General features: G+C 42.8%; 1 protein-coding gene across 1 annotated transcript; it reads right to left on the bottom strand.

Moving 5' to 3' along the window:
- Nucleotides 1–6,288: 6,288 nt before the first annotated feature.
- Nucleotides 6,289–19,364, bottom strand: LOC117350885. The gene is made up of 4 exons (XM_033925583.1): nt 19,318–19,364; nt 11,079–11,097; nt 10,720–10,995; nt 6,289–7,321 (listed from the first exon to the last, which is right to left on the bottom strand). Exons 3-4 carry the CDS (start codon nt 10,967–10,969, stop codon nt 6,804–6,806), a joined length of 768 nt encoding a protein of 255 aa, XP_033781474.1. The 5' UTR covers nt 10,970–10,995; nt 11,079–11,097; nt 19,318–19,364; the 3' UTR covers nt 6,289–6,803.
- Between the last annotated feature and the right edge of the window lie 3,120 nt (nt 19,365–22,484).

The following is a 22,484-nucleotide window of genomic DNA, read 5'->3' as shown; positions in this document are numbered from 1 at the left end:
TTTTAATTATTTATTTATCAAATTTTTACATGTTATAAATCAAGTATCCACTTGTACAGAAAGTTGAAGAAAAGCAGGAAAATAATACTCAAAAGTAAAATACATGGTAATCAAGTAAAATAAAATAAATTTTTTAGCTTAAATTCAGCTCAAGTCCTCAAAATTAGATCCAAGAAGGATAAGGCGGACTTAGTAACAAATACTAACAACTATCAATTCAAATATTAGGAAAACAAGATCCCTTGGCTGAGGAAGGATATCATTATTCAAATGCACTTCACTTTGATTTTGATACACATACCAGTTCTATCTTTCAATTAAGTGAGTGAATGCAACAGATACCCCAGAGATGGCAGAGCCCCACCAAGGGTCCATGGAACTGCAGAATTCCTACATTGGCTGTTAAGACATCGGGGTCCACACATGAACCCCTGCAACAGCAGAATTCAACCTCTAGCTCTTGGACACAGATGAAGCCTGCTTGATCCATCCAGGCCAACCCAATAAGACAATGCTATGCTATAAAGAGGCCGCTGAAAAGTTCTCAACCCAACCAAAGAGAGAATGAAGTGGAGCCATGAAACTTACCAGTTATTCCATACTTTTCTTGACACTTTTTATTTCATATCATTGAAATGAAAAGTGTGGAATAAGTGAAAAGTTTTGTGGCTCCACATCATTCTCTTCTTGGTTGGGCTGAGAACTTTTCAGTGGCCCCTTGTATGTGTTATTCTAATATCCTGTTTCTTCCTTACCAGAGCACAACAGAGTGATGGCTCCCAGCGACTGCCCTCCCAAGAATGAGACAGTCCTAGTGGCTTCCTCCTTCCTCCCGTCCATTGTCATCTTTATCAGTTTTTGGCTAATTGTTATTTCCATCTGCTTGGGCTACAACAGATGAAGAAAACTTAGGGACTGTCATCTACACATCAGGACATTGGATCATCTGCTGTTTTATTGTCCTTTCATACTCAACTTTTGGAAGTCAATATGGGGACAGATTAACCTCATACTGGAATCGACAATCCCATTGACTTATGAGGTAATTATATGTGGAACACTACTGAATGTTAAGCCCCCCATGGATCGTTATAAATGCCGGCTTTTTCTGATTATGACTGGAGTAGCCATACAGATGATAACTCGAAACTGGGAACAAACACTGTGATCGTCTTAATTTTTTCCTTTTGGTGGGCGAGCTTATGCTTAAGCTCCAGGTATGAGAAGATGAACGCCGACATTCTAGGGCATTCTAAGATATCTAACTTAGGGAGTCCTTTCACAAAGCCGCGCTAGCGGTTTTTTATCGCACGCACCGGATTAGCGCGCGCTGACCAAAATATCTACCGCCTGCTCAACAGGAGGCAGTAGCGGCTAGCCGTGCGGCAATTTAGCATGCGCTATTCAGCGCATTAAGGCACTAGTGTGCCTTTGTGAAAGGAGCCCTTAGTTCGGGGTCCATTAACATCTTTTGTACAATTGTTATATTTCTTTTAGCCTTCTTTTATTGGTGTAATTCAGACACATCCGGGGGGGGAAGGGGGATGTATCTTTAGCGTGATCTTTAAGGTAATTGTGAGGAGGGGGAGAGTACTAATACTGATTGTATTTTAGTGCTTATTTATTATTACTAATGTGAACATTGTGTTGCACTTTTTGTTAGTAATAAAAATTAATAAAGAATTAAAAAAAAAAAAAAAAAGAAGAAGAAAACTTAGGGACCAGAGGCTTCAGTCTCCAAAAGAGGACTGTTATGGCATGGCAAGAGGGCATGGCATCATCATTGCTTGTTACTATGGATACAGGATGGGAGGATAGGCCTCAGACCACCCTATATTGAGTAGAGCAGTATGGCGCTGGATGTACAGCAAACACTGTGCAATTTCTAGGATTTCTCAAGTCCCTCCTGGCTGCAGCTGCCTTGTGAAATCTTTCCGAAAAGCAGATCATAAAAGCAGAAGGATGGACATCTGGACCCAGCTTTGCTGCTCCTGGTGACCTTCAATCTGTCAGATCCTGGGCACCAGTGCTGAATGCTAATAACTCGGGACAAGGGTTCATAGTCAGTCGCGCCACCGACAATGGAGGGCAGACAATTCAGTACAAGACACCAGCGCGCCGCAGGAAAACTTAGTTTTAAAGAGTTCCAAAGTGGGGTGTGAGTGGGGAACCCCCCCCCCATTTTACTGCATAGTGTTTGCGCCGCTGTTGGGGGTGGGGTTTGGGGGGTTGAAACCCTCCATTATAGAGAAAATGGAACTTTTTCAGATTTTTTCGGGAAAGTTCCATTTTCTCTATAATCTGGGGGTTGCACCCCCCACCCCCACCAATGGCAGTGCGAATAATATGCAGTAAAGTGGGGGGGTTCCCCCCGCCCCCTGTCGGAGCTCTTTATAACTAAGTTTTCCCGTGGTGCACTTGTGTCTTGCGCCGAATTGTCAGCGCGCTGGTGTCTGGCGTGTGATTGTCCCGTCACCCAGGAAAAGCATACTGTAGGTACTGTTACAGTTAATAAGAGCTGTCGTATGGAAGGAATGGTGTCCTCTTTCCAACAAGATGGAGAGTTATCTATTCTCCGCATCGCTGCCTGACAACGTTTCAGCACTCAGATACTAACCCTGTTCCATAGCCTGCATACAGGCGTCAACCCTGCAGTGACAGAGGGAGGGTGGAATGAAGTGACATCATTCCTGCCTTTTACAAAGAGTACTGAGAGGAAGTGACGTCATCTCCATTTTGTACAGAGAATGTGGAGAGGATATGATATCATAGAAAGTGAAGCATCATAAGCGTCTCCTATTGTAGACAAAAGATTTAGAAAGGAAGCACAGTTAATGAAGGGACCGTCACTGCAAGCAAATATGGACTTGCCATTTTGCTGTACAGAAAGATACAGCCTGTGATAGCCCCCATGCCTGCAGTGGAAGGTATTTTGGGGTATCGTTAAGTGGTGGTCTAACTTTGGTGAGGCATGAGCAGTGACCCCTTTCTTACAGGCTGCTGCAGTGGCGCACATGTCCATGACTTATTATTATGGTTCTTCAATAGAAAAAATATCTTTGGTTTCAAAGTATCATCAACTCAAATCTCCAAAAATCCAACAGCTTAACAATTAATTGGTATGATTTTATTTTGCGGCTCCCAAATATATATATATAAATATAGGTATATTTTCCTTATAGGGTGGTATAGAGAGACTTTCATTTTCACTCCTGTTCACATCATGGACTTCCACCTTCCTTCCTAACTTTAAAATAAAAATGCTATCTCAATTTTAGTTCTTCAATCAATTAATTAAAAAATAACAAAGATGCCTCTTCTTTGTATAAGTATAGATCTTTCTAATTTCAAATGTCTGAATTAATTCATTTTCTACATCGCTAGATTTTCACACCAACCCAATTATTTCTTCAGGGAATCAACAGTGTGTTGCAAAGCTTATTTAAGAACATGGAGATCCTTATTTCATTTACACTTTTATTATTTAAACAAGCATTACTTATCTCGAAAAACATCTTCTGCTACGAGATTTTTTTTGTAGCTGGATGGAATCGGCTTAGAACGGTTTTACACAAACTTATTCAGGCACTCATGCAATTTTCCCTTTCTGTCCCAGTGGGCTCACCATCTATCTAACGTACCTGGGGCAAGGGGGGGATTAAGTGACTTGCCCAGGGTCACAAGGCGCAGCGTGGGTTTGAACCCGCAACCCCAGGGTGGCTGAGGCTGTAGCTTTAACTACTGCGCCACACATTTCCCCTGACACAGTTCAATCACTATATTGAAAATAAAATCATTTTACCTACTGGTGATCCTCTGCAGGCTGCTGTAATTAGCTTTAAAGGTGAGAGCAGGAGGGAATCTGGAGGACACTAGAGAGAAGGGGTAATCATGCAGGCCTTCAGCGAATCGGGCAGTGCTGGCGCTGTACCGCGTAGGGCAGTCAGCTGACGGGCACCTCTCTTCCTCCTCAGTGTGCCATGGCACACTTGGAATCTCAGGAGGCACACAGTTTGAGATACACTGGGTTAGAGGCTTGCTGTAACTGTCTATTCCTTATGTTTGAATTATTCCTGCCGAACACCGCCTTGAGTGAATTCCTTCAAAAAAGTGATAAATAAATCCTAATCTAATCTAAACTAAACCTTAAGTTTATATACCGCATCATCTCCATAAATAAATAAATAAATATTTTCCATTTTGGTCTTTCTGAAGTGTGTTTTCATGACTGAGATGCGAGAAAAATTTATAAGAGGAAACGATAGTGTCCGGGGGCCAAACCTTCCTCTTCCATCACCGATCCTGCTTCTCCTTTTTTTCTGGTACTGTTCCTGGTTTGTGTCGATTTAATTTCGCAAGAAGAAATTACAAAACATCATTCGAGGAGAGATCAGGAGGATGCTCAGAATACCGACTATTGACAAGTATCTGCAGAGCTTGCAGAAATGGGACAGAGACAGGGACAAGGACAGAGCCCCCTTTCCCTTTTACCCCCCCTTTCATAAGCACATCAGCATGGCCTCTGCCGAGTCAGACCACAGGTCCATCACGCCCAGCAGTCCGCTCCCGTGGTGGCCCCCCAGGTCAATGACCTGCAGTGATCCATTACTCTACTACTCTTTTACTCTACAGCCTTTTTGTACTGTGTAGTAACCCTCTAATTGTACCCCTGGATCCCCTTTTTCTTCAGGAACTCGTCCAATCCGTTTTTGAACCCCAAAGTCGTACTCTGCTCTACCACCTCCTCTGAAAGCGCATTCCAGGTGTCCACCACTCTCTGTGTGAAGAAGAACTCCCTGGCATTTGTCTTTGTAAAATGTTCACCCTCCCCCCTCCTATAAGTATTATTTTAATCTTTTATTTTTATTTTAGCATTGTAAACTGGCTATGAAGAGAGACTGAACAAATTGCAGCTCTACACTCTCGAGGAACGTAGGGAGAGGGGAGATATGATCGAAACATTTAAGTACCTCACGGGACATGTCGAAGTGGAAGATGATATTTTCTTTCTCAAGGGACCCTCGGCCACCAGAGGGCACCCGCTCAAACTCAGGGGCGGAAAATTTCATGGCGACACCAGAAAGTATTTCTTCACAGAGAGAGTGGTTGATCATTGGAACAAGCTTCCAGTGCAGGTGATCGAGGCAGACAGCGTGCCAGACTTTAAGAATAAATGGGATACCCATGTGGGATCCCTACGAGGGTCAAGATAAGGAAATTGGGTCATTAGGGCATAGACAGGGGGTGGGTAAACAGAGTGGGCAGACTTGATGGGCTGTAGCCCTTTTCTGCCGTCATCTTCTATGTTTCTATGATACTTGTCAATAGTCGGTATATTAAAAATAATAAAACTTGAAACTTGATAGAGATATCCCGTAGGGATGGGGAAAATTAGTCCCTCTGTCATTCTCTGTCTAGGGAAGGAGGAGAGAGAGAGAGAAGAATGCAGACAGCAGAGACACCATCCTCCCTCCCCTCCCCCCCAAGTACAGAAAGGATGGAGAAACCTATGTTTACCTTCTAAACTTGAGATTAACACCAGCCTACCAGGGAGAGCCCACCGAGTTTCCAGCTCATTCTCTTCTCCATTCTGAGCATCCTCCTGATCTCTCCTCGAATGATGTTTTGTAATTTCTTCTTGTGAAATTAAATCGACACAAACCAGGAACAGTACCAGAAAAAAAGGAGAAGCAGGACCGGTGACGGAAGAGGAAGGTTTGGCCCCCGGACACTATCGTTTCCTCTTATAAATTTTTCTTGCATCTCAGTCATGAAAACACACTTCAGAAAGACCAAAATGGAAAATATTTATTTATTTATTTATGGAGATGATGCGGTATATAAACTTAAGGTTTAGTTTAGATTAGATTAGGATTTATTTATCACTTTTTTGAAGGAATTCACTCAAGGCGGTGTTCGGCAGGAATAATTCAAACATAAGGAATAGACAGTTACAGCAATGAAAAAAAATATTTGAATAACAATACAAAGTATATCATAGCTTGCTTAATAGACAGCCTAGGGCAGAGGCCAGCAACCTTTTTGAAAGAAAGAGCCATTTTATCCTAAATGTTTGACCCAAGATTTGCAAAAAGCCGCAATGGGTAGAGAAGGGGATTTGAAGGGCAAAGGAGTAGGGTTAAGGGTTAAAAGCTATAGCAAAAGGTGGGTTTTCAGTCTGATTTTAAACAAGGGAAGGGGCTTGATGGACAAACTCTGGTAATTTATTCCAGGCATAGGGGGCAGCTAGATGAAAGGAACGAAGTCTGGAATTGGCAGTGGAGGAGAAGGGTACAGCTAAGAGCGACTTATCTGAGGAACGGAGTTCTCTGGGAGGTGTTAACTTCAAATATCATATGTTCCTGGCTACTTTTAAAATTTCCTTTTCAAATTCTGCGGATAAAGTCATTGATGCAGTGCTCTGGTCTTGCAAAGTGTTCTCCCACAGAGCTGTCATCTTGGTTAGCTTTGTGGTGTTTTATTGTGACAACTGTGTGAGCTGATTCTTGACTTGGTCTGTTTCCCTAATATGATATCTTTATAAAACCAGTTCTGTGCAGAGTTAAAATACCAGTTGTGGCCATTTTAGTAGACAATGTTTCTCTTTATTACCTTCTAAGTTATGGCTAGACCTACAATTGTTTGTACTGGGCATACACCTTCTTTGAGATGCTCAAGAGTCTCAGTGGCAGACTGACCTCTGATACTTGTTCTTAATTTTGTGGTGTGAGATGAATCTGTGGTCAGGGTTTCTCCAGCCATGAAATATTAGCATTTGAAAAAAAAAAGACTCATTCTTGTGATCATCCCTTAATCATCGTGGGATAATCCACCTTCACTGATCTGGAGTTGCAGGGTCTGCTCCAGTGGAAGCAGAGCGCCACCAGCAGGCAGATCCCAAGTTTGAAGATTGAGGTCACCGTGGCTAGTAAGATCAGATCTGTCCTGTGGAATTGCCATGAACCTTTGGGTCTACCTTCCATGTCCACTCTAGAAACTGTTGTCCTAGTTGTACCTTCCTCATTCACTCCAGAAGTTGCTGTCCTGGTTCTACCTCCATTTCCCACTCTGGGAGTTGTTGTCCTGGTTCTTCTCCCTCGTCCCGCTCTTGAAATTGTCCTGGTTCTACCTCCATTTTCCACTCTGAGAGTTCTCCTGGTTCTCCCTCCTTTTCCCACTCTGGAACTTGTTAACCTGGTTCTAATCCCTTGTCCCACTCTGGGAATTCTTGTCTTCGTTCTGTCTGCGATGTCCACTCCATGAGTTGATGGTATATTTACTACCCACGGTACGAAAGTGGTGTCCCAGTTTGATTGTGTGTCTGTGTGTAACAAAAAAACCCACATTAGGTCAATGTTCTTCACGCCCAGTTCTTGAAGGCCACCAACATGTCAGGTTTTCTGGATATCCTTAATGAATATTCATGAGAGTGATTTGCATGCAAATCTCTTTTATTCTTGTTAATGATGGAAAGAAACCCTTTTAGTTTTCTTGTTCATATTAGGACTGATATGAATTACTTAAGGTTTCGTAAAAATTTTAAAACTTTTTTATATGATTTGTTATAATAATCATGGTATAATGATATTTTAATTATTGGTTGCTTTTGTATTCTCCCATAGATTTTACGGCTTTTTTGGATGTAAATCGCCTTGGAACTTTTTTGGTACAGTGTGATTAATAAATTGTGTATTCAATTAGATTAGTATGAATGATTGTAAACTGCATTCTTTTTCCTTGACAAAAGAATGTAAGTCGGTCTAATAAGTTTTTAATGGACTTGAACTAAATTGATTAGGGATATCCTGAAAACTTGACCCACTGGCAGCCCTGAGAACTGGGACAGATAGGGAATGGGAGAAGAAAGAGGAAGAGGGTAGGGGCTGTGACAGATCAAACCTTTGTGGGTGGGGGTGATGCTCAAAGCCCTAAAACCCATAACACAAACACCACAGCACAACAGCGCGGGAAACGACCCACTCAATGCTCAAAACAAATGAGATTTAAATTTTACGCACAAAAAATTCCTCACTATACAATTGAAAGCAGGGAGCAGAATGTGCACAAAAGTTTCACGGCAAGCACAGCTCATGTGGGCATGCCCAGAGGAAACTGGAAGCGCAAGATCACCTCAGCACTAGTCTCCCGCGCCTTTAAATATGAGCGTTTCGAAAATCTTGTTTGCACTTAAATTTTTGAAAGGCTCATATTGTACTGTCACTTTTAAGAACATAACATAAGAATGAAATAGAAGATGGAAGGCCATCTAGCCTAGGACAAGCCTAAGAACATAAGACTTGCCGTTGCTGGGTCAGACCAGTGGCCATCGCGCCCAGCAGTCCGCTCCCACGGCGGCCCTTCGGTCAAAGACCAGTACCCTAACTGAGTCTAGCCCTACCTGCGTACTTTCCGGTTCAGCAGGAACTTGTCTAATGGTCTTGAATCCCTAGAGGGTGTTTTCCCCTACAACAATAAGTAAAATAGCACCGGTCCCAGTGGTATTCCACTGTTTACTCTCTTCCATTGAGAAAAATGACCATTTAACCCTACCCTCTGTTTTATGTCCGATAATCAATTCCTAATCCACAACTGAACTTTGCCACCTATCCCATGACTCTTAATTTTCTCAGGAGCCTCTCATGAGGAACTTTATCAAAAGTTTTCTGAAAATCTAGATACACTACGTCAGTGGTCTGAAACTCGCGGCCCGGTAGCCACATGCTTTACGCATGTTTGTTTCTCACTATCGGGGCTTAGAACCTGCATAGGCTTTCTTTCACTTCCAAAAGAAGACATAACCAGCCGTTTAATGTGAGAAATTTACAAAACATCCTCTCCTCAAAGCCCTCTATGCTGCCCCTGAACTGGCGGTACGTTTTCAGGGTTACAGACCATCATTTGCTTTGGGCATTTGGAAGGAATACTAACTGATCTCATTTGCATTTATCTCCTAACCCTAATGAACCCATGCCTGAGAAACTCCTCAATCCCCCTACTTGACCTGTTTGATTAGATCTGTGTATCGCAAACTGTGTACTGTGGTGAGATTTTGGGTGTGCCATGAGATGCCAGTGAGGAGGAGAGGGGCCGGTGCTGGCTGACTGCCTACAGAACGTACCTCTTGTGGCGAGAGGCACGTTCTGTAGGCAGTCAAGCAGCACCGGCACCTCACCTCCTTGCCAGCGCCTCTCCTGTTGGAAGCCCTCCCACACTGGCAGCTCAGGGCCCCATCTGGAGGGCCTTGCACATGGGTGGACGTCGATGTGACGATGTCATGCATGCGCGTGATGTCATCGCATTGACATCCACGCATTTCTGCCACGGCACAGGGTTCAGTGTGCTGCAGTTTTTGGAAGTTTGCGAGACACTGGATTAGAATGTAAGCTCTACTGATCAGGGACTGTCTTTTGAATGTTTTAATATACAGCGCTATGTACATTTTGCAACACTATAGAAATGATAAGTGGTACTAGCAGTAAAAGCATTTCAATACCATTGTGTCAATGTTTAATGCACATGTTAACATCTGCGCTCCAGTACTTTGAGCATTCTGTACACAGTAACACAAACGCAAATCAAGCGCTAAGTGCTCATTGGTACTAGCAGTGGCATAGTAAGTGGGGATGGGGGAGCAGATCATCCTGGGCACCCTCTTAGTGAGGGTGCAGACACCTGAACTCCACTCCACACCCCCATTCCTTCCTCCCCCCACTGCCATGCGTGCAAGCCACTTCCCTTCTCCCATACCTCTGGTGCAAGCAGCAACCCCCAACCTGCTGTCGCACCAGCATTAGCTCTTCCTCTGATGTCACTTCCTGGACACACACCTAGGAAGTGACATCAGAGGAAGAGCCGAAGCTGGCATGGCAGCAGCTTGGTTTTTTTTGCTCACGCCAGGAATGTTACAGAGGTATGGGGAAGGAAAGCAGCATGCAGGGAAGTAGCGTGAGGAGGTGGGAGATGGCGAAGAGGGCGAGGGAGGGGCACCACCTCCCTGGGCGCCTCTCACCCTTGCTATGCCACTGGGCACTGGTTAGTTTTCAGCATGGTCTCTGGATCAGATAATATTCCCCCCTCCTCCATTTCTTCTCTCACACATTAATCTGTGTTCACTGCTTCCAAGTTAGGGGCAGAGGCAGGTGGGTTCTGGGGGGTCAGAGGTTTAGTGAGCAAGACAGAGAGACAGGACAAGAAGTTGATCTTTTTTTGACAATGCAAACAACAGTTCATATGATATTTGGTAAATGCGTGTTTTCAAATAAAGAAAAAATAAACAGTTAAATAAGAATTTTGGCCCGGGAGCAAATATTTATAACTAGCTAATTACCTGGCGTTGCCCGGATATAAATTCCCTTCAGGAACATTCACTTGAGGATTAATATCACACACATTTTCAGTTTTCACTTTCTGTTTAGGATTCACCACACCACAGCTGCACTTCCTTATATACTGTTGACTGTGACATAATTCTGTCTGTGTGACATCATTCCTCAAGCTTCACACCATTGGTCTATCTATATATTTAAATTCTGATGTATCTGTGTGTGTGACCCCCATCCCACCCTCACAGTATTTTCCCCCAGATAGTAAGTGATATGTATACAAGTTTAGTTGAAATATGTTCATGCGTTTTGGAGTTATGCTGGAACATCCATCCATTCAATTATATATATATAGATAGATAATAAAGGTAGCATGACATTGTCCCTAATTCTTTACCTGACACTCTGAGTTCTGTCCAATGGGGGCTCTTCCACATCTTAGATGTGCCAAGGTTTGTCGTCACCTCCAGTTGGCAGAAGTACCTGTTACTGTCCCTCGTCCTCAGATTGTTTATTTTGATAGAGGCTGTTTTGTCACTCCAAGGCTCCCCATGCATGGAGATACGTCCCTTGTAATCCTGATGGGTGAAGTCTTCCTTTTGTTTGTAGATATAATCTCCATTGAAGTTGTTAATTCTCCAGTACATTCTCACATCCCAGATGGGATCGATCCCTTTGGGATAGGAGAAAGAGCAAGGAAGAATAACAGACTCCCCCACCACAGCTGAAACCAGCTCAGGCTGAAACACCTTGTACCTGTTTTCCTGAGGAGACGCTAAAGATAGAGATAGAGAGACAAAATGTTTTACACCACATAACTTTCATCTGTTACAAAAACTAAACACAAGAGATTTCTGCATTGGAACGGTGAGGCAATGAGATCTCTAAAGGAACAGAAGATGTCTACAAAATCCTGAGTGGAGTAGAACGGGTACAAGTGGATCGATTTTTCATTCCATCAAAAATTGCAAAGATTAGGGGGACACTTGATGAAGTTACAGGGAAATACTTTTAAAACCAATAGGAGGAAATATTTTTTCCCTCAGAGAATAGTTAAGCTCTGGAACGTGTTGCCAGAGGTTGTGGTAAGAGTGGATAGCGTAGTTGATTTGAAAGTTTGGACAATTTCTTAAAGGAATAGTCCATGGTATATTATTGAGAAAGACATTAGGTAAGTGATTGTTTTCCTTGGATCAGTAGTATAGAACGTTGCTGTTCTTTGGGTTCCGGAACCTTGCTACCTCTTTGAGATTCTAGAATGTTGCTACTCTTTGGGTTTTGCCCAGGTACTAGGGACCTGGATTGGCCACCATGAGAACAGGCTACTAGGCTTGATGGACCATTGGTCTGACCCAGTAAAGCTATTCTTATGTTCTTAACGCCTGGTCTTTCTGGCAGGAGAGTGAGAAAGGAAGAGCGACACAGTCTCCCTAAGAAGTGAAAGATTCATTTATTTATTTATTTATTCAATTTTCTATACCGTTCTCCCAGGGGAGCTTAGAACAGTTTACATCTACTGACTGATGAACCTGGTACCTGAAAATCAGGGCAAACTCTGGAAAAACATGTGGGCTTGAACCTCACTCTTTGCTTTCCTTTAGAAGTATCCCCCTGGTGGGGGTAGGGGTATGGCTGAGAAGACAGTATGAATATTTATGAAGTGTTTGAAAGGATGCACACTGTCCTCTGGAGGACCTGGGCTCAGTTCCCCAGCCTGATTAAGACTGGAGGACTTTTAGACACTCCTGGAGGGGAATGGCTTAAGGACTGGTTAGCCAATCTGAAGAAGGCTCTGCTTTCTAAAGCTTATCAAAAAATGTATTGCTAGTCTAATAAAGAATCTCACAATCGAAAAATCCAAAGGAAATCAGCTAGTTAAGAACATAAGAACATATGCAATGCCTCCACTGGGTCAGACCCAGGGTCCATCGCGCCCAGCAGTCCGCTCACGCGGCGGCCCAACAGGTCCAGGACCTGTGCAGTAATCCTCTATCTCTACCCCTCTATCCCCTTTTCCAGCAGGAAATTGTCCAATCCTTTCTTGAACCCCAGTACCGTACTCTGCCCTATTACGCTCTCTGGAAGCGCATTGGCTAAGGCTCTTAACATTTGCATCTCCTCTTCCTATAGGCTAAGGCTCTTTGCACCTGCATTGTGATGTCATAGAGCTTTATGGTTATAAAAACACAGAAACATGATGGCTGATAAAGGCCAAATGGTCCATCCGCAGCATCCTCTATCTCCTCCTCTCCCATAAGAACATAAGCAATGCCTCCGCTGGGTCAGACCCGAGGTCCATCGTGCCCAGCAGTCCGCTCACGCGGCGGCCCAACAGGTCCAGGACCTGTGCAGTAATCCTCTATCTATACCCCTCTATCCCTTTTTCCAGCAGGAAGTACCTCTGAACAAAATAACTCAATCACATTAAATGTACCGGTATATATTGTGAATGTATCTTCTGTGTGTAGTCTTAAGCACTGAGCATGCCCACCCTGTAAAGGCATTGCTTTCGTTGCTTAGATTTTCCAAGGGCTTAATAAACCACTTGAAACACACCATCATGGGAAATACATATTATGTGTGATATGTGAAAATGCAATCAAAATAAAAGTGAAATTTTAAGTGTGCTACAGTACATCGATATTCTTGTGCTTCCAGAGTCTAGCTAGGCAGATCAGCAAACACAGTATAGGCAACACTTACCTGGTACACCCTCAAATCACGCGCGCATTTGTCTGCGCATTTTTGACAGGTCACTCACTTATCTTCTGTGATCTATCGGCGGCGGCTGCTGTGCTTTCCAAAAGCCACGGCGTCTCGAGTTGAATAATACGTCATGCCGTGAAAAAAAACAGCGCTCCAGACCAGGGTTTGACGGAGCTCAGTTTCGAGGTTAACTCTTTCCCTTCATCAGGAACCCAAACTTCCTTTTTTTAGAATGCGTCTTTGGTGCGTGCCGCTATTACGGGTGTTTAAACCGGGTGCCGCAATATGTATTTCCCATGATGGTGTGGGTCAAGTGGTTTATTAAGCCCTCGGAAAGTCTAAGCAACGAAAGCAATGCCTTTACAGGGTGGGCATGCTCAGTGCTTATGACTACACACTGAGGAGACACATTCACAATATACACAAATTTAATGTGATTGAGCTATTTTGTTCCCAGGTGCTTCCGGAGTAACTAGCTGATTTCCTTTGGATTTTTTGATTGTGAGATTCTTACTTGCCATAGAAGGGTCTACTTGTAGTCCAATAAAGAAGACACCACCTTATTTTCTTTAAAATAGACTATTGTGGCAGCCACACCACTTTTTTTCCAAGATGGCTGCCATAGCTTCTATTCTAAAATATACACGTAGGTCCTGATATGCAGCAGGCACAGCCTTTTACAAAAACACACAAACCAGTTTGAAAAAGGAAATACAGGCAGTCCCTGAGTTACAGGCGCCCGACATAAGTACGACTCGTACTTAAGAACGTGGCTGTGGCTTCATCTGATTTCACTGAGCAGCATTTCTACGCTTCTCCTGCAGCAGATTCAGGAATGATGCGTGGCCACATTAGAACAGCGTGTGGTTGTGCGTGCTGTACCTTAGAGGGAACACTGGTAGGGACAGTCGGCCCTTTTGTCAGCTGGGAGCAGAGGTAAGCGGTAAGAACCTTAAAATCTACAAGTTCTGAGTTACGTACAAATCTGACTTAAGAACAGCTGTAAAAACGCAACATGTTCTTAACCTGGGGACTGCCTGTAGCAAAAACACAGGTACCTCCATGTCTCTGTGCCAATGCCTAAACAGTCATCAATTTATGCAATTCACATGTGTATCAGCCTAAATGTCTGAAGCATGAAAGCTCAAAGTGGGGGTAGTGACTGTAGTATGTTTATTAATTTTTTTATTCAATTTTCTATATCGTTCTCCCAAGGGAGCTCAGACGGGTTTACATGCATTTATTCAGGTACTCAAGCAATTTTCCCACTCTGTCCCGGCAGGCTCACAATCTATCTAACATACCTTGGGCAATGGGGGATTAAGTGACTTGCCCAGGGTCACAAGGAGCAGCGTGGGTTTGAACCCACAACCTCCGGGTGCTGAAGCTGTAGCTTTAACCACTGCACCACGAATGTAGATCCTATCATTTTCATGTTAGAACAGTAGTGTAATAAGGGGGTGGGTGGGGGGAGCGGTCTGCCCCAGGCGTCCTCTTGGTGGGAGGCGCCAGCTCCCGGCCTCCTCTCTGCTTCCCTTCTTCATACCTTTTTAAACATTGGTGGCATGAGTAGCAACCCTCAACCTACTGCTTGTGCCAGCGTCAGCTCTTCTTCTGACATCACTTCCTTGGTCTGCGCCCAGGAAGTGATGTCAGAGGTTAAAGAGGTATGGGGGAAGGGGCCCGTGCGCGTGGCAGGAGTGGGTCATTTTTCATCACCTGCACTCCGCAGAAGTACCTGTTGCTGTCATTTTGTCTTAGGTTTGTTATTGTGACAGAAGCTGTTTTTCTTCTCCAAGGTTCCCCAGGCATGGAGACTCGTTCCCTATAAGCTGGAAGCCTGGAGTTCATATTGGTTCCGTTGATATAATCTCCATTTGGGCTGCTAAGTCTCCACCACACTCTCAGGTATGAAAAGCAGGGAAGGGATTGGAGAAAAAGCAGGGAAGGATGACAGACTCTCCCACCACAGCTGAGATTGATGCCGGCTGAAACACCTGGTACCCGGAACCATGGGCTGAAACCGGCGACAGAGATAGAAGCAGAAAGATGTACATTAAAAAGCGAAATATCTGATTTGGTCGTAGAAATGACATGCAGGAGAGATTCTGCTGTGAGACAGATCCTCAACGAAGTACGAGAATGTAGGAGAGTGAGAATGGACAGTGGCTTCTCATTTCCTATGTACCTGGTACCTGAGGAGAGATGAATGAGTGACCCCCCTACCCTTTTTTTCTTTAAAATAATGGTTTTCATACCTCTCCTGAAGAATCTCCAGTCAGCCAGTTTATCAGGATATAAGGGGTGGGGGGGGGGGGGGGGGGGGGGGGAGGGTGCTGAAAAGTTCTCAGTCCAACCAAGAAGGAAATGACATAGAGCCATGAAACTTACAAGTTATTCCATACATTCACCCCTAAGTTCAACACACTTGGCACATCATGTCTGACGTTTCTGTAACACTTCCCAAAAAATACTCTCATGTCTGATCACCGAAATACTGCTCTGCGGCGGCAATCACCTCCAAATCACTTGAAAACTGTCACCCTTTCAAACTCTTTTTTAAGGTTTGGAAACAGAAAATAGTCAGATGGAACAAGATCTGGTGAGGAGGGTGGATGGTCTATGCACTGAAACCCCAACTGCGTCAAAACATCCATTGTTTTGCCAGCCTTGTGGTCCATTGTCTTGCAAAAAGAGAACTCCTTTCCGCAGTTTCCCACTCCTTTTTTCTTCAATGCCCAAAACACTGTGGTCATGACCTTTCCTGCTGACTTTTGGCTCTTGAATTTCCTTGGCCTTGGAGAACCTGAGTGCCACCATTGCATGGACTGTTCTTTTGTCTCAGGATCATAGTGGTGTAACCACATTTCATCAACAGTAACTAGTTATTCCAAAACATACGAGCATAAGAACATAAGAATTGTCACTGCTGGGTCAGACCAGCGGTCCATCGTGCCCAGCAATCCGCTCACTTGGTGGCCGCCAGGTCAAACACCAGTGCCCTATTTGAGTCTTGCCTTATCTGCATATGTTTTGATCCAGCAGGAACTTTTCTAACTTTGTCTTGAAGCCCTGGAGGGTGTTTTCCCCTATAACAGCCTCTGGAAGAGCATTCCAGTTTTCTACCACTCTCTGGGTGAAGAAGAACTTCCTTACGTTTGTATGGAATCTATTCCCTTTTAACTTTAGCGAGTGCCCTCTCATTCTCTTCACCTCTGAGAGGGTGAACAATCTCTCTTTCTCTACTGTCAATTCCCTTTAATATCTTGAATGTTTCGATCATGCCCCCTCCTCCCAGTCTCCTCTTTTCAAGGGAGAAGAGGTCCAGTTTCTCTAGCCCAGTGGTTCCCAACCCTGTCCTGGAGGACCACCAGGCCAATTGGGTTTTCAGGCTAGCCCTAATGAATATGCATGAGAGAGATTTGCATATAATGGAAGTGACAGGCATGCAAATCTGCTCCATGCATATTCATTAGGGCTAGCCTGAAAACCCAATTGGCCTGGTGGTCCTCCAAGGCAGAGTTGGGAACCACTGCTCTAGCCTCTCATTGTACGGCAACTCCTCCAGTCCCTTAACCAAAGTTGGCATTAGCTCATTGAAAATGCTGCAAAATCAACTTGGAAGTATCTACTCAACATCATTTCTCATCAGAATTCAAACCTTTTGGCATCCACTTGGCTAACAGCTTCTGCATACCCAGCTGCTCAAGGATTATACAATCAACATGTTCCCTGGATATCTGTAGTGTCTCAACAATTGTTTTAGCCAATATTCACTGATCTGCCAAAATCAGGTCATGGACATGGTCAACAATTTCAGGAGTTGACACCATTTGAGGCCTCCCAGACCTTGCTGCATCTTCGGTCTCAAAATTTCCACACTGAAAGTGTGCACTTCATTCTTCACTTTGAAGTTTGATAGACATTTGTCACTCGATGTTTGCATCATACATTGATGGATTTCCTTTGGAGTTTTCTTCATGACAGCTTAGAGTTCCACACTTGGAAATTCTGCACTTTTGTTGACATGGTTCAATCAATGATCTGAAACTATGTTAAAACATAGCATTATGATTCTGCAAATTGGCACGTTGCAAAATAAACTAACACTCTTTTCAGCTACAGTGGCAAAATAATGCTCAGAATTTAGGAAGTTGGTTGGACTGAGAACTTTTCAGCATCCCCTCGTATCTATAACGACTATGCATGAGATACATTTGCATATTCACTAAATATGCATGAGTTAAAACTTATGATGATCAATTATGTGTTCTTAAAAGATTAATCTAAGAGTGATGATGTTTGAGTGATCATATTTATTGAGTTTAATTATCAAAATCTCATGGAATGGGAGTTGGAGTTGATGATGAGGGAACAACTGAGAACCAGATGTGATGACGACAAATAGAACGGGTGAGAGAAAGAGACAGAGGTGGTTATTGGAAGAAGGGGAAAGAGAGAGAGAGAGAAGGGGATACACATATTCTGTATTTTTTGCTCCATAAGACGCACCTGACCATAAGACGGAGGAAAACAAGAAAAAAAACATTCTAAACCAAATTCTCCCTGCCAGGCTCTGCACCTAACCCACACTCCTTGCCAGGATTTGCACCCTGTCCCCCCTCTATGCCAGGCTCTATACCCTGTCCCCCCTCTGGTGGTCTAGTGGTAGGCTGGGACAGGGCACAGGGCAGGCAGGCCTAGTAGCCTAGTGACAGGCAGGCAGGTCTCATACCTCTATGTACCCCCACCATTCCCCCCCACGTACCCCCCAGTACCTTAAATCATCCCCATGCCCCCCCACATAGCTACCCAGTACCTTAAATCATCCCCATACCCCTGTACCCTTTTAAACATCCCCGTACCTTTTAAATCATACCCCCCTGTACCATTTTTTAAAATATAAACCCAGCACCTTTTAAATCGTACACCCATCCCACCCCATACCTTTTTTAATCCTTCCCTCCCTCGCTAGACGGTTCTTGTACTCAGGTCAGGAGCATGGATGTCAGGAGCAAGCGTTACACGCTCCCGCATGTGCCCGCCTTTACATTCTGAATGGCTGGCGTCAGTTCTCGTGAGTCCCGTCTAGCGAGGGAGGGATACCGCTGGACCACCAGGATGTTTAAAAAGGGTACCAACGACGACGACAGTGGCAGTGCTGAGGTGGAGGGGGGAGTGTTTTGAAAAGGTGCGGTGCGGTGCGGTGCGGAGAGGGGGGTGTTTTGAAAATGTGAGGCAGCAGTGGGAGGGTGTTTAGAATGCTAAGGGGGAGTGTACAAATGTTGTATCTTCACTTCATAGGAAGCACCGAGATTTCCACCCACTTTTGGATGGAAAAAACTCCTGGAGTATCGTCCCAAGTTAAAACAGCTTGGTGCAAAATTTGGGATGATATATCCAACCAAGCTCCGGATCACCTACAACAGTGGTCTCAAAGTCAAACCTTTGCAGGGCCACATTTTGAATTTGTAGGTACATGGAGGGCCGCAGAAAAAATAGTTAAAGAAATAACAATTTTGCATGAGGTAAAACTCTTTATAGTTTATAAATCTTTCCTTTTGGCTAAGTCTTAATAATAATATTGTCATTTATAGCTAAAGAGACATGTGATCAAGAAACTGTTTTATTTTACTTTTGTGATTACGATAAACATACCGAGGGCCTCAAAATAGTACCTGGGGGCCGCATGTGGCCCCCGGGCCGTGAGTTTGAGACCACTGGCCTAGAACAACTGCACCAAAGATTTTACTAAATCTGAGGAGCTGGCTGATTATCTGGAGAAATTATCACCAAGCACCATTGATAACACTTGATAAGTATCTCATATGGTCTCGCTGCATAACTTTTCCTGTTTACTGCAGTAATTGAAATTCTGTTCTTCCTTTAAGTTGCTGTTACTCTCTAATATACTGTTCTCAATGAATATGTTGTATTGGTGATTTGTGTTCAGCTGCGCTATGTAGCCATGTGCTTGCACTCTCCACGTATCTTCTATCCCTTGATTAACATCTTACTATGCTTAATGAGTTAATGTTTATGTTTGTTCCTTTTTACCAGATGACAAGTTATACACTAGTATTGTATGATATTACCTATACATTTTTCTGCAGATCGCTGTGTTTCAACTGTATCCTGTATATGTTCACAAATCAACAATTGCCTATGCATGCCTTTACAATGTTTAACACTTAACGTAAAAGGGCTAAATAATCCAATTAAAAAGAAAAAGATATCTAATTACATATCCAAATTCAATGCTGACATCATTTTGCTGTAGGAAACCCACCTTAATGAAACAGAAGCCAAGAAATGGTCTTTTCCTGTACTCTACTCTCCTGCGACAGACAAGAAAAATGGAGTTATGCTATTCATAAGAAAAAGACCTGACATCACTATAATATCCCATCTTAATGACTCACATGGTCGCTGGATTCAGGTGATGTTAGACATAGCTGGTCAAAAATTAATGATGATAAACATATAAGGCCCTAACAATGATGATGCTAATTTCTACCTGGATATATATAGCTGATCTCCTCCATAATAATAGAGACTGTCACTGTATTATTGGTGGTGATTTTAATGTCATACAAGACCCGACGAAAGACAGGAAGTCTCACATACTGTATAAGAAATCCAAGAATTGGTCGTCTCTACAAGATATTATCTCTCAGTTCAAACTAGTAGACGCATGGAGGATTACTCATTTAGATGATAAAGACTTTTCTTTCTACTCAGCGCCCCACAATTCATATTCGAGAATTGACTACTTCTTAATTACACAATCTTTAGTTCAATTCATTCACTCTTCAAACATAAAAGAAATCAGTGTATCAGACCATGCCTTAGTGCAACTTCACTTAAACGCTCTTGGCAAACCTATAACACCTTGCAAATGGAGATTTAACAATTCTCTACTACAGGAGGATGACTTAAAAACTTATGCCAGTAACGCTATTACGGAATACTATGCATATAATTCACCTTCAGATACCAAATGGCCCTTCATGTGGGATGCTTTCAAAGCATTTATGAGAGGGATTATCATTTCGTTCGCAGCATCCAAAAAGAAAACCACACTGAGCGAACTCTCTCAATTGGAATCTGAAATCAAATTATTGGAAAGGGACCATAATTCTAATCTGTCAGACATAAAGAAATTATGTAAACTACAAGCCCTGCGCTATTCATATAATGTCACATTGAGTAAGATAGCTGCTAAACAGATCTTCACTCAACATTCTACCTACTATATTGACTCTAATAAGAGTGGTCATCGCCTAGCTAGCTAACTATCTTAAAGGTAGAGTAGACAAGACAAATATAACGTCAATTCATTCAGAATCCAACACCTTGGTAACTGAACCTCAAAACATTTTACAATGTTTTCAGACTTACTACAAACAATTATATTCTTCTGAATTGGATTCCAATTGTGACATATCTGGATTTTTATCGCATCTACCTCATGAAATGCTGTCTGACGATGACAATCACAAATTAACTCAAAATTTAAGTGCCTCTGAATTAACAGATGCTATTAATTGCATGGCTAGATCTAAAACCCCTGGACCTGATGGCTTAACAGTTGAGTTTTATTCATGTTTTCAAAGTCTCTTAATACCACACTTGCTTGACTACTTTAATTATCTAATAACAACTGGTGAAGTCATGGGATCCTTTACTGATGCGACCATCATTGTGTTACCAAAGCCAAATAAAGATCCACTACAAATCCCGAATTATAGACCTTTGTCGATGATAAACACAAGCGCTAAAATATTTGCAAAATTGATAGCTTCCAGACTCCAACTAGTACTTCCTAAAATTGTTAGCGGAGAGCAAAATGGCTTTATGCCAAGTAGGTTATCTAGTGATAATACTCGTACACTTACAGATATTATAGGCAGAGCTGATACCTTAGATGCTCCTTTTGTCATCATGAGCCTCGATGCAGAAAAGGCCTTTGACAGAATAGAATGGCCTTTTCTATTTCGTGTTCTTCACTGGTATGGATTTCACCATGATTTTATACGGATGATCAAAGTGTTATATACTTCACCCAGCACTAAGTTATACATCAATGGTCTATTCTCCAACCAATTTACCCCTTCAAGAGGTACACGCCAAGGGTGCCCCCTCTCACCCCTTTTATTTAATTTAGCATTAGAACCATTACTCTTAGCTCTCAAATCCAATCCCCACATTAAAGGTGTTAGCTGTGCTGCAAAGAAGTTAAAGTCTCTGCATATGCAGACGATGTTCTGTTGTGCATTTCAGAGGACTCCATCATTCCTGTTCTTCATACCATTGAATTATATTCCAGTGTTTCAGGATACAAACTGAATTTATCTAAAACGGAAGTTATGTCCTTGAATGCTCCTGGAGCATATGACACAGTACAAAAGATCGGTTTACAATGGACAGGTAGAAAAATTAAATATTTGGGAGTCTACTTCTCCCCAATGATTGAAGAAACTATAACTTCTAATACTGAACATCTTCTTACCACTGTTAACAATCTTACTACCAGATGGTCTCCCCTCAGATTATCGTGGTGGGGCAGATTGGAGACATAAAAAAGGTGATAACCCCAATTATCAACTACTTTTTGAGCATGATTCCTGTCTTTTTGAAGAGATCTACTTACAAAACCATCAAATCCATGTTAACTAAATTCTTATGGAATAATTCTACTCCTCGTATTAGCATACAAAAATTAAAAAAGGATAAACTTGATGGGGGAGTTCGATTTCCAAGTTTTTTCGAATACCACACTGCTTTTCTATTGCGCCAGGGTACACATTGGCTTCCCCGATCTTCCGATGTAATCACCCCTTCTTGGATTACGCTAGAAACCCATGGAGTTGGAACGGATGATCTATTCAGTTTTACCTTTTCAGATCCTTCTTCTGCAACTCAGAGTACTCCAATTACCTCAACTAAACAAGCACTTGTAGACATGGACAATAAGATGGAATGATACCTCCTATGTCTATATATGGAATAATCCAAAAATAACCATTCAGGGCAAATCTATAAACTGGTCAACTTGGAAGTCCATGGGTGTCTGGTTTATAAACCAACTGTATTGTGACGGCTCTTGGATTCCATTTGATACATTGTGCCTAAATTACAACTTACTGCCTACACACAGATATCGGTGGTTGCAGCTCTGTCATGCAATTAGAGCGGGCTATGACGTTAAATCACTTAAACATACCAAACCCTCAATTTTGAGAATTTGCAACCTTATGATGCTCAAAAGCAAAGGTCAAGCTTCCACATGGTACAAGTTACTTATATCTCTTAAATTTGTCTCACACTTAGGAATTTGTGATGTTTGGGCCCTGTGTCATACAGGCCTCCAAATAGAATCCAAACAATGGTCTAAACTAAAGTATGGAAAGAATCCTTTTCCACTCTACATTTTTCCACAATTACACAGACCGC

Source organism: Geotrypetes seraphini, chromosome 16, assembly GCF_902459505.1.
Source record: "Geotrypetes seraphini chromosome 16, aGeoSer1.1, whole genome shotgun sequence".
In the NCBI taxonomy this organism is placed as follows: Eukaryota; Metazoa; Chordata; class Amphibia; order Gymnophiona; family Dermophiidae; genus Geotrypetes; species Geotrypetes seraphini.
Note: the sequence above shows the minus strand (reverse complement) of the source record. Positions and strands in the feature narration are given on the sequence as shown.

What these genes read in the sequence shown, in the direction of transcription:
- LOC117350885 (XM_033925583.1), bottom strand. Translation starts at nt 10,969, where the DNA reads ATGTACTGGAGAATTAACAACTTCAATGGAGATTATATCTACAAACAA. An exon ending in GACAGAACTCAGAGTGTCAG is followed by an intron (nt 7,322 to 10,719) that starts GTAAAGAATTAG and finishes TGTTACACACAG; the next exon opens with ACACACAATCAAACTGGGAC.